The following is a 12,082-nucleotide window of genomic DNA, read 5'->3' on the forward strand; positions in this document are numbered from 1 at the left end:
TACTTGCAGGTCAGTGCAGTAATTAGAGGTTGTTAGAGTGCATGCTATCAGAGGAAAGGCAGTGAGTTGGTGGGTGTGAAGGCTGAGGTCATCTTGTTCTTTAGGCTGCTGCATCCATTACCTCTCCAAGGATGTGTCCCCCAAGCAGCCCAGGATACTCAGGTCAGCTATCGAGAGTATCCCCCTTGTCTAGGCAACGTAGGCACTACAATGAAACATTCCTGTTTTTCTTTTCTTGATTCTAAGCAGACCATCCTCCTTGGGTAATGCTTATCTTTGGAGAGGGCACAATATTCTTGGTTATGACTTACAGTTTGAAAATTGTAATGGTCAAGATTATAGGCTTTGGAATCAGATAGACCTGTATCTGAGTCCCATTTCCACTTGCATGACCTTGTGTAACTTTCTCAACCTTTCCTTGCCTCAGTTTCCTAATATATAAAATGTAATAATTATCTCATAGAGGAGCTGTGACAATGAAGTCATGTACAGTGCTTGGCACTTAGTATTCAGTAAATGCTGCTTAAGCCCATCCATTTACTGCTTCTAGAGGGTAATTGTGCTGTGCAAACCTTTTTTACTCCAGCTTTCCGTATTTTACTTTACTTGTGAGATAAGAATGTTTTAGTAAGCTACAGAATGAAGAAAGTTCAGAATCCCCATCAAGTATATTGTTTTGTGTCCCTGCCTATTTTTTTCTAGAGAATAGGAAATGGTCACTGGCCTCCTTTGATGTTGATCTGACTGGCTCACAAATGTATTTGCTAAACAATGAGGTATTTTTGTTCATTTCTTGCAGACCTCACTCTACAGACAGTGCCACACATAGAAAGATGACCCTGTCACTTGCAGATAGATGTTCAAAGACACAGAAGATTAGAATCTTACCAATGGCTGGTCGTGATCCTGAATGCCAGCGCACAGAGATGATTAAGGTATGTTGGCTGAGGTTTATCCTGGAATTTTGGAATATTAAGAATAGCATTTCCTAAAATGTTGTTAATCATCTCCTATTGACCCACTGTTTATCCTTCCAGCTGGCATGAACACGGAGCTGGTTTCATTTCCTAAGCATTTGGCAAATGGGTAATAGGGTGATAGTCCTAAAACAAACCCTGGCTTGGGTTCTCTCCCACCAGGTCCTGAGAGTTTGGCAAACAGATGACTGAAAGAATCTGAACTTTCACAGACAATTTCAAGGATGATTAAATCATCTATGTCTGGTTTAGAGTCCATGTCAAAAATCAGTGGAAATGCTCGAGAGATTTGGTCTAGGTAGAATATAAATAGACAAGAAGTTTCCCCCCTTTTCTCCTGAAGGTAGGGGAGCTGGAGGGACTTTGAAGACTCCAGGACCACATTGAGAGATGCCCCAAGCCCTCCTTCACATCCCCAGCTTGCATGGAAATGCACAAGGAATCAGCTAGCTTGTTCTTAATCCCTATTCTACTGACAGTGATTTTTACTCTATACTCAGCACAACCACATGCTATTTAATGAAACAGTGTCCAGCAACAGAATTAGAGTTGTATGCAGTAATAAAGCAATTAAATGAGGAATCAAAGAAACGCCAGAATATCCCTGACTTCTCATACCCTGGCTCTGCCTAGTGAACCCCAATGTGTAGAAGCCAGGCAGATGGAAGGGAATGAAGGCTCTGCTTTGGGGCTCAGGGACCCTCCCCACCAGAACCTCCCCATCCTGCCATCAGGAGCTGTGGGGAGCTCTCTGGGTTGAGGGCCCCAGACTGGAATATGTGGGCACCATGGTAGTTTGGTGGAGCCTGGGCAAGTCGGGTGTCTGTCTCAGGGGTGAAGAGAACCCGCCTCCCTCAGGCGTCCACTGGGCATGAACGAGGTTCCTCAGGCTGGTCGCCGCACTCTGGGCTCTGCCTGGCAGCACAGGGGACGCTGCATCTCCCAAGGCTGTGCCGGTGCCACTTCTGATGGGGCGGTTGGTGTGAGGGAGGGAGCCTTTGCCTCTTCACCCTGTGTTGTCTTCACGCCTTCGAACTGCACAAGATGATGACCATGTGTGGTAACAGAGGTGTAAAATGGAGAGAACTGTACCCTGAGGACATAGGAACTGGTGTTGTCCTGGGCGAGGCATTTACGTGTTCTTTACAGTAAAGTAGTTTCAAGGGGGCACTAAGTGAGTTCATTTTTTGTTTTAAAGTTCAGTAATTTATTTGCTTCTTTACAGAAAGAAGAAGAACGTTTGAGGGCTTCTATTCGTAGGGAATCTCAGCAGCGCCGCATGAGAGAGAAGCAGCACCAGCGGGGGCTGAGTGCTAGCTACCTAGAACCTGATCGATATGATGAGGAGGAGGAAGGTGAGGAGTCCATCAGCTTGGCTGCCATTAAAAACCGGTACAAAGGGGGCATTCGAGGTGAGTTTGGGCAGAAATTAAATGTCATCATGTCAGGGTCCAGGAATTTATCTTTGCATTGAGCATACTATGAATGCTCAGTCACTGGACATTTCATTTTTAAGGAACCAGTGTTAATGAGTGAGACATTTTGAGGTCTAAAGAGCTAAAGACTCATTGTGGAATCCTTTCAGGTCAGCCTGGAAGGGCAGAAGCTGCCTGTGCCCTCTCGCTTTCAGACTCATCCTTTGAGCTTCTGCTTTCTGATTTGAAAGTCTGCCGATTATATTTGGAACTTCTCTCAACTTTTTAAATTACTAGTTAAGAATCAAGAAGTTCAGGTTTTAAGAATCAGGAAGTTCAGTTTTTCAGCGAGTACATGTGTTTTCTTTCAAAGTTCTCCATTGCATATACCCTTCTTTCACAAGTACCAATAATTTATAATGGTTAACATTTATTCAGCACATACTGAATCCCAGGCAAATACTCAAACATGCATCCTATTGGATCCTCATGACAATGTTAAGACCCAGTTACTAGTATTGTCTTGTTCTTTTTTAAAAAAATTGATTACTAAACTAATTATATTAGTTTCAGGTGTACAACCTAATGATTCGGTATCTGTATATATTGTGAAATGATCACCATAATAAGTCTAGTTAACTTCTGCCACCAAAGATAGTTACGGAATTTTTTTTCTTGTGATGGGAACTTTTAAAGTCTGCTCTCTCAGCAACTTTTAAATATACAGTACAGTGTTATTACCTTTAGTCACCACACTGTACATTACATGCCCATGACTGATTTATCTTCTAACTGGAGCTCCTACCATTTGACTCCCTTCACCCTTTCCTCCACCCTCCACACCACACCTCAGGCAACTACTAATCCGTTTTCTGTATCTATGAGCTTGGTTTTTTGTTTTCCTTTTTTTCACATCCTTCATACAAGTGAGATCACGCAGTGTTCATCTTTCTCTGTGTGACTTATTTCACTTAGCATAATGCCTCAAGGTCCATTTTTGTCTTGTTCTTACTGAGGAAATGGAGACTTTGAGAGGTTGAGTGGCTTGCCCAAAGACACATAGTTGGTACGTGGACAGTTCTTGAACCAAGGCGATCTGACTTCTGATGTGTCTGTCTCCAGAACTTTCCCCACAGCCTGCAGCAAGATGTCATGCTTAAAAAAGCAAACTGAACCTGAAGATGGAAGACCTAGGCTGGACTCAGCTCTGCCACTTTTTGTTTTGTTTTGTTTTGTTTTTGGCCGCACTACACGACCTGCGGGATCTTAGTTCCCCAACCAGGGATCAAACCCACACCCTCAGCAGTGAAAGCACGGAGTCCTAACCACTGAACCACCAGGGAATTCCCAACTCTCTTACTTTTTAGTTAGATGACTTTTGGAAAGTTATAGCACCTCTTTTCTATTACCCTTATCAAGAAAAGAACAACCTATTAGTAATAGTATTTATACCATGATGAGGTTGTTTTGAGAATCGAATGACATAATACATATAAAGTACATCATCTAGCCCTTGGCATATAACAAGTACTAAATAAATGTTACCCCAAACTATTGTCATTGTTCTTACCACTCATCGGCTTTGGGCAAGTGACTCCATGTCTCTGAATACTGAGTTCCCCATCTGTAAAATGAGGATCTAATCCCCCCCAGGTTAGCTTTGATAGAGATTTGGGAATCACTGTACAATGTAAGGTATACCTCGAGTGACCATGTTCCTGGTTTTGCCCTGTTAGAATGATAAATTATAAGAACACCCAATTTTCCCTTTCTCTGACCATCCTGTGAAACTCTCTTCTCCTTTTTCACAGCAACTGCATTTTATTTATTTTGGGACTATAGTACAGAGACCTTTTATTTTTATTTTTTTGTTAGTGCAGATTTCCCACAGAAAATATTAACTGTGGAAATAAATCACATATACACTAAATAAAAATGAAAAAATTGAACATTTTTTAAGGGAGAGTTATATAATATTCAGTTTCCCAGTGATTAAAAACCTAATGGAGAAGTTCATTAGTGATCAGTTCTGTCCAATAGTCAGATAGGCAGGGAGTGGGGATAAGGGGAGAGCATTGGGTTCTGAGGTGAGGGGGTTGGTCTAACATCAGCTGTTCTTATTCTACCTGCACCTGGGCTGGGGCATCAGCACAGGCTGTTATTCATCTCCATCTCCCTTTGAAATGTCCACTTGACAACAAACCGTCTTTACAGGACCAGGAAACCACCTCTTGCTTTTTTTTTTTTTTTTTTGCGGTACGCGGGCCTCTCACTGCTGTGGCCTCTCCCGTTGCGGAGCACAGGCTCCAGGTGCACAGGCCCAGCGGCCATGGCTCACGGGCCCAGGTGCTCCGCGGCATGTGGGATCTTCCCGGACCGGGGCACGAACCCGTGTACCCTGCATCGGCAGGTGGACTCTCAACCACTGCGCCACCAGGGAAGCCCCCACCTCTTGCTTTTATCTTTAAAACTATTTTGGAATTAACTGTTACCCTGATAAAAGAATGACTCAGACTTTAAAAACTTATTTGGAAATAGTGGTGTCTGTCTCTTTAATCAGCTTGCACAAGCCTTTTTAATATTTAAAAGTGGTCAGATACCAAAAAAAAAGTGGTCAGATGAACCATTCTTGTATTTGAGAGGATAAGTGCTTCACTTCAACATATCTAAACTTACATTTACCTTTATTTAAAAAATAAATTTATTTTTATTTATTTATCTTTGGCTGCATTGGCTCTTGCTGTGCGTGGGCTTTCTCTAGTTGCGGCAAGCGGGGGCTACGCTTCGTTGCCGTGCGTGGGCTTCTCATTGCGGTGGCCTCTCTTGTTGCGGAGCACGGGCTCTAGGCACATAGGCTTCAGTAGTTGTGGCACGCAGGCTCAGTAGTTGTGGCTCTTGGCTCTAGAGCGCAGGTTCAGTAGTTGTGGTGCACGGGCTCCGTTGCTGCGTGGCATGTGGGATCTTCCCGGACCAGGGCTCGAACCTGTGTCCCCTGCACCGGCAGGCAGATTCCTAACCACTGCAGCACCAGGGAAGCCCACATTTACCTTTAAGTTTTAAAAACTTTTAATTATTTGTTTCCTCTGGAAAAAATGTACAAAGGAACTAAAGATATTCATCAGAAGAAAAATCCGGGAATGAATGGATCATTGTCTTTGAAAGTCACTTACAAATCTTCTTCCTTTGCTTTCAGAGGAACGAGCCAGAATCTATTCATCAGACAGTGATGAGGGATCAGAAGAAGATAAGGCTCAAAGATTACTCAAAGCAAAGAAACTCACCAGTGATGAGGTAAACCAAATTTATTCAATTCTAGAGGTTTACCCTGTACCTACAAGTCAACTCCTGGAATGAAGAGGAGCTCACAGCCCAGGAGCACAGATAGATGTCTACACACTTCACTGAAGCTCAGAGAGATAAATCCAGTAACAGGACTAGGGGTGGCCCAGAGGAGGGTCTGATACCTCTGCTCAGAGAAGGAGACCTCTCGTTGGGTGTTGAAGGAATAATGGTAGGTGTGCAGGGCAAACCAGCCAGGGTGGGCATGCCAGGTAGATGGAAAGGCCTGGGAGAAGACACATGGCCCTGAGATACCAAGGCTGGACTAGAGAACTAGAAATCATTAGTGTGGGTAGATCAGAGCATGTATCTCTTCTTTCTTTTTCTCTTTTTGTTTATTTTCAATATATTTTTTAAATTACAGAAATAATTCTTATGGTAGAAAAATCTGTTTTCTTTTTATTTGGATGAACTCATATTTGAAATAGTATTGAGTAATTCAAGAAAATAAATTTCCATCTATTATTGAAATAATAAATTTCCAAAGGAATTTTAACTTATGTTTTTGACAGTATCCTTTTCAAATTATAAGAGTACAGGTGCTGAGAAATTTTAAGTCTTTTTTCAAAATATAATTGATATGTAACATTATATAACAGTATATTAGTTTCAGGTATACAACATAAAGATTTGATCGATACATGTATATATTGCAAAATGATCACACCACAATAGTTATATGTTTAGTTATAGTTATATGTTTTTCCTTGTGATGAGAACTTTTAAGATCTATGCTCTTAGCAACTTTAAATTGTACAATACAGTATTTATTTATTTTTGGCTGTGTTGGGTCTTTGTTGCTGCACGTGGGCTTTGTCTAGTTGTGGCGAGCGGGGGCTACTCTTCGTTGCGGTGCATGGGCTTCTCATTGAGGTGGCTTCCCGTTGTGGAGCACAGGCTCTAGGCACGCAAGCTTCAGTAGTTGTGGCACGCAGGCTCTAGAGCGCAGGCTCAGTAGTTGTGGCACATGGGCTTAGTTGCTCTGTGGCATGTGGGATCTTCCCGGACCAGGGCTCAAACCCATGTCCCCTGCGTTGGCAGGCGGATTCTTAACCACTGTACTGCCAGGGAAGGCCACAATACAGTATTATTAACTATAGTCACTCTGCTGTACATCACATCCCCATGGCCTACTTATTTTGTCTTTTTATTTATTTTATTTTTAATTAATTAATTAATTAATTTTTGGCTGCGTTGGGTCTTTGTTGCTGTGCGCGGGCTCTCTCTAGTTGTGGTGAGCAGGGTCTGCTTTTCGTTGTGGTGCGTGGGCTTATTGCGGTGGCTTCTCTCGTTGCAGAGCACGGGCTCTAGGTGTGCTGGTTTCAGTAGTTGTGGCTCACGGGCTTTAGAGCGCAGGCTCGGTAGTTGTGGCACAAGGGCTTAGTTGCTCTGCGGCATGTGGGATCTTCTTGGGCCAGGGCTTGCACCTGTGTCGCGTGCATTGGCAGTCAGATTCTTAACCACTGCACCACCAGGGAAGTCCCTATTTAAGTCTTTTTAGATTATTTTTATCTTTGCTATTCTTGAATTTTGCTATGGTATCTTACTTAGTGTTTCCTTTTATTTTCCTGATTGGGATTTGTTAGATTTTCTGAATCTGTAGATTGGTATTTTTCATCAGTTCTGAAAATTTCTCAGCCATTAATTCTTCAGATATTACTTCTGTACCATTCTGTCTCTCCTTTCTTCATGAAACTCTGATTAGATGCATGTTATTCCTTCTTACCTTATCCTCCATGACAGAGCCTCAGTCTCTCTTTCATATTTTCCATGTCTTTATCTCCCTGCATTCTAGGACAGTTCTTCAGATCCTTCTAGTTCAGTGCTTCTTTCTTTAGCTGTCTAATACATTGTTAATCTCTTGCATTGAATTTTTACTTTGTTTCAGTTTTTTATCTCTAGCAGTTTAGTTTCTTTTTCTAATTGGTCATTTTTTAAAATTCTGCTCCTAAATTATATTTTTCAGTTTCTCCTTTTAATGTCTTTAAATATTTGAAACCTACATGTATGGTCTTTTATGTCTGAGAATTCCAATGTCTAAAATCTTTACATGTGTGATTTTACAGCCAGTTACTTCTGCTGACTCTTTTTCATGATGACTTATTTCTCCATGTGCTCTGCAATTGATTTACTTAGCTCAGATCAATGGGAATTTTTGTGGCTTAGATTGACGGATTCCTCCAAAGATGGTATATATTTGCTTCTGCCAGGTACCTTGGGACTACTTTAAATTATATTCTTGGAATAAGGTCTTCTTAGTTTTACTGGAAGTATGGGTTCTGACTTGTGGTTATGAATTTTCCTAGAAATTTTAAATTTTTTGTTTTAATCCCCTGTTAATTAGTTCTAATGTTAGAGATGAGAAATTATCCTTGCAGGCATTTAGAACAGGGGTTGGCAAATTACATCCCACTGACCTAATCTGGCCTGCCACCTGTTTTTTCAAATAAAGTTTTTTAGGAATCCACCCATGGTTATTCATTTACGTATTTGTCTATGGATGTTTTCCTTCTATAGTGACAGAGTTGATTAGTTGCAACAGAAACCATACATATGCCTTGTAAAGCCTAAGACATTTATTCTCAGGCCCTTTACCAAAAAGGTTTGCTTACCCCCTGCCTCAGAGAAATGGGCCTGGGTTTATTTCTACTTCACCTGAACACTAAAGATACAGTCCTTTGGGGTCTGCTATAATCTGCTCCACTTGGCCTTTGTCTCCTGTCCTCAGCACCCTGCAAGGCATAAAACCTTAAGCTCATGTTCACACAGTTGGTAAGTGTCTTCAAGGAGAAAGCCTGCTTTCGTGCTGTGCTTACCTCTGTGGGTTCTTGCTTTTGCTTAATTTTAGGTCTCTGATTACACCTTATTCTCTTGCCATCACTTTGGTTTGTTCATAGTTTTTCATCATTGTAATTTTCAGTGGGAGGGTTATTCAAAGGATTGTTCTACCATATTGTGGGAACATTGTTGTGTTCCTGTTTTTCATGATTTTAACGTATTTTGATCATTTTGGCCTGTGAACTGTGAGCTTCTGTGAGCTCTTTTCTCATGTGAAACAGAATTTTGTTCTTGCGTTATTGTTAATTACAACATTTAATATTTCCCAGTCTTTCTTGAAAGTGGCATGCTATGGAAGATAACTAGACAAAAATTGTTAAATTATTCTGCAACATACTTGTTTTAAGTTAGATAGGAAACATCTTAATCATGCATTTATAGTGTGTTGAACTGTTGGCAAACAGGAATCCTCATCTAAGCAGATGCCGTTTTATTTTTTGGCAAGCAGAAACTGTGAATAAAACTTGAAAAGTGCCATGGGACTTCTGTTTATTTCTAGTATTCTCAGAAATGAGATTTCTAAATGTGATCCATCAAATAGTCTTCTTCTAGTCTGGGCAATTGCAAACCTGTAACTTCCTGACTTAAAAATGTCTCTTGCAAATGCCTCCTAGCTGTCTGTTATAGGAGCTACCCTCTATCTTCTGCACCCAAATACTCGCCGTTAAGTCTTCCTGTACCCCTCCTTTCCCCTTTCCTGACAACAGAGACTACTTCTGCCTGGACCTCCCAACCCCTGCCTCTGCCTCCTCTTATTGCCCCAGTTCAAGTCCTGGCATGGGTCACAATGGGAGAGAGGACGAAAGGGGTCAGACCTGCTCTGGGTCCCTCTCCTTATGTGCACACTAAACCCTACCCACACGCCATGAGCCTAGTTATTCCTCTGAGATAAACCGAGTTTTCAGACCCCAAGTCCCCACCCCGGAGAACCACCGTTGTCACCAGAGCATTCCTTGATATGGGGAAAGGGCATGGGTCTGGATTAGAATGAACTGGATTACTGAATCTTGGGCTATTTTATACTACTTGTATGGCCTTGAGCAAGTCATCTCACATTTCCAAGTCTGTTTTCTCATCTGTTCTACGGGGTTTATGCTCGCTGCCTTGTAAAGTTGTATTATAGTAAATAACAGATATGAAAGTGGGTGAATGCTAGCTTCCCTTCCCCAACAGGGTCTAAGTTACAAAAAAGGAGAGAAACAGAACTTTCTATCCTCCCTTATTTTTGTAAGCAGTGAAAACTTTAGAAAACCTAAATTACAGCAAAAGTGGAAAGATGGGTAGTAGAAGAAACTGTGGAAAAGGGAAAGACTGCCGTGGAAAGGAACATGCAGACAATGGGAAGGAAGGGCATCACTGCCAGGCCTCAGCTTTCTTGGATGAAAGAGATGACCTGCGAAGGACTACCTAGAATGTGGTGCTGGTGGTCTGGTTCCTCTCCATGTCTCTCTTTCCTCCCCCAGCTCTGCCTCGTGGAGCCTCCATTTCCCCCTTGTCAGCCCTGCCTTACCTGTTAGAGGCCCCTTTGTTTATGGAGCCATCAGCAACTTGGAACCAGGGTAGTCCCAGCTTCCCCTCCAGTGTGGTTGGGATTCTGAATGTGTTTCCCTGGAAGCCTTGACACTCTTGGTGTTGGTCACTTATACTTTAAGACACCCTTATTTGTATATATTCTTAGGTATATTTTGGGTTAAATAAACTCTGAGAGCTGGTTTCTAATGTGAGTTTTACAATCAGTCTAAAAAATAAATTGTTGGAAGACAACTCCTCCATAACTGTGGGCTGCCTGTTCCTGTGTCTTTAGGGACCTGCATTCATGGCTGTATTAGAAAGCTTTGTGTTCATCTCAGAGGTCTCTGAGACTGTCCTCAGTTTTTTTCTTTCTTTTTTCTTTATTCTGCTCTGCAGTAGTTATTTCCACTATTTTATCTTCCAGGTCACGTATCCGTTCTTCTGCCTCAGTTATTCTGCTGTTGATCCCTTCTAGAGTATTTTTAATTTCATTTACTGTGTTGTTCATCATTGCTTGTTTCCTCTTTAGTTCTTCTAGGTCCTTGTTAAATGTTTCTTGCATTTTCTCTATTTCCAAGATTTTGGATCCATCTTTACTACCATTATTCTGAATTCTTTTTCAGGTAGACTGCCTATTTCTTCTTCATTTGTTAGGTCTGGTGGGTTTTTACCTTGCTCCTTCATCTGCTGTGTGTTTTTCTGTCTTCTCATTTTGCTTATCTTACCGTGTTTGGGGTCTCCTTTTCGCAGGCTGCAGGTTCGTAGTTCCCGTTGTTTTTGGTGTCTGTCGCCAGTGGCTAAAGTTGGTTCAGTGGGTTGTGTAGGCTTCCTGGTGGAGGGGACTAGTGCTTGTGTTCCGGTGGATGAGGCTGGATCTTGTCTTTCTGGTGGGCAGGTCCACGTCTGGTGGTGTGTTTTGGGGTGTCTGTGGACTTATTATGATTTTAGGCAGCCTCTCTGCTAATGGGTGGGGTTGTGTTCCTGTCTTGCTAGTTGTTTGGCATAGGGTGTCCAGCACTGTAGCTTGCTGGTCGTTGAGTGAAGCTGGGTGCTGGTGTTGAGATGGAGATCTCTGGGAGATTTTCGCCGTTTGATATTACATGGAGCTGGGAGGTCTCTTGTGGACCAGTGTCCTGAAGTTGGCTCTCCCACCTCAGAGGCACAGCACTGACGCCTGGCTGGAGCACCAAGAGCCTGTCCTCCACACAGCTCAGAATAAAAGGGAGAAAATATAGGAAGAAAGAAAGAAAGAAAGAGGATAAAATAAAGTAAGATAAAATAAAATAAAGTTATTAAAATGAAAAATAATTATTAAGAAAAATTTTTTTAAAAGTAAACAAACAAAAAACCGGACGGACAGAACCCTAGGACAAATGGTGGAAGCAAAGCTATACAGACAAAATCTCACACAGAAGCATACACACTCACAAAAAGAGGAAAATGGGAAAAAAAAAATCTATCTTGCTCTCAAAGTCCACCTCCTCAATTTGGGATGATTCATTGTCTATTCAGGTATTCCACAGATGCAGGGTACATCAAGTTGATTGTGGAGCTTTAATCCGCTGCTTCGGAGGCTGCTGGGAGAGATTTCCCTTTCTCTTCTTTGTTCGCACAGCTCCCGGGGCTCAGCTTTGGATTTGGCCCCGCCTCTGCGTGTAGGTCGGCGGAGGGCGTCTGTTCTTCGCTCAGACAGGACGGGGTTAAAGGAGCATCTGATTCGGGGGCTCTGGCTCTATCAGGCCGCGGGGAGGGAGGGGTACAGATGCGGAGCGAGCCTGCGGCAGCAGAGGCCGGCATGACGTTGCACCAGCCTGAGGCGCGCCGTACGTTCTCCCGGGGAAGTTGTCCCTGGATCCTGGGACCCTGGCAGTGGCGGGCTGCACAGGCTCCCCGGAAGGGGTGTGTGGATAGTGACCTGTGCTCGGACACAGGCTTCTTGGTGGCGGCAGCAGCAGCCTTAGCGTCTCATGCCCGTCTCTGGGGTCCGCGCTTTTAGCCGCG

At 42.7% G+C, this 12,082-nt stretch overlaps 1 protein-coding gene across 15 annotated transcripts in view; it reads left to right on the forward strand.

Moving 5' to 3' along the window:
- Positions 1-12,082, forward strand: part of LEO1 (LEO1 component of Paf1/RNA polymerase II complex) — an 87,042-nt gene that overhangs the window by 66,165 nt on the left and 8,795 nt on the right. For 14 of the 15 annotated variants that reach the window (XM_089907202.1, XM_089907205.1, XM_089907204.1 and 11 more), the window contains 3 exons: positions 800-935; positions 2,203-2,389; positions 5,586-5,683. In XM_089907202.1, coding sequence (XP_089763328.1) covers positions 800-935; positions 2,203-2,389; positions 5,586-5,683 — 421 coding nt within the window. The remainder of the gene's footprint in view (positions 1-799; positions 936-2,202; positions 2,390-5,585; positions 5,684-12,082) is intronic. The other variant, XM_089907214.1, reaches the window with a different exon arrangement.

Source organism: Delphinapterus leucas, chromosome 2, assembly GCF_059928025.1.
Source record: "Delphinapterus leucas isolate spDelLeu-1000000601 "Yukka" chromosome 2, BTC_Dleu_Yukka2, whole genome shotgun sequence".
In the NCBI taxonomy this organism is placed as follows: domain Eukaryota; kingdom Metazoa; phylum Chordata; class Mammalia; order Artiodactyla; family Monodontidae; genus Delphinapterus; species Delphinapterus leucas.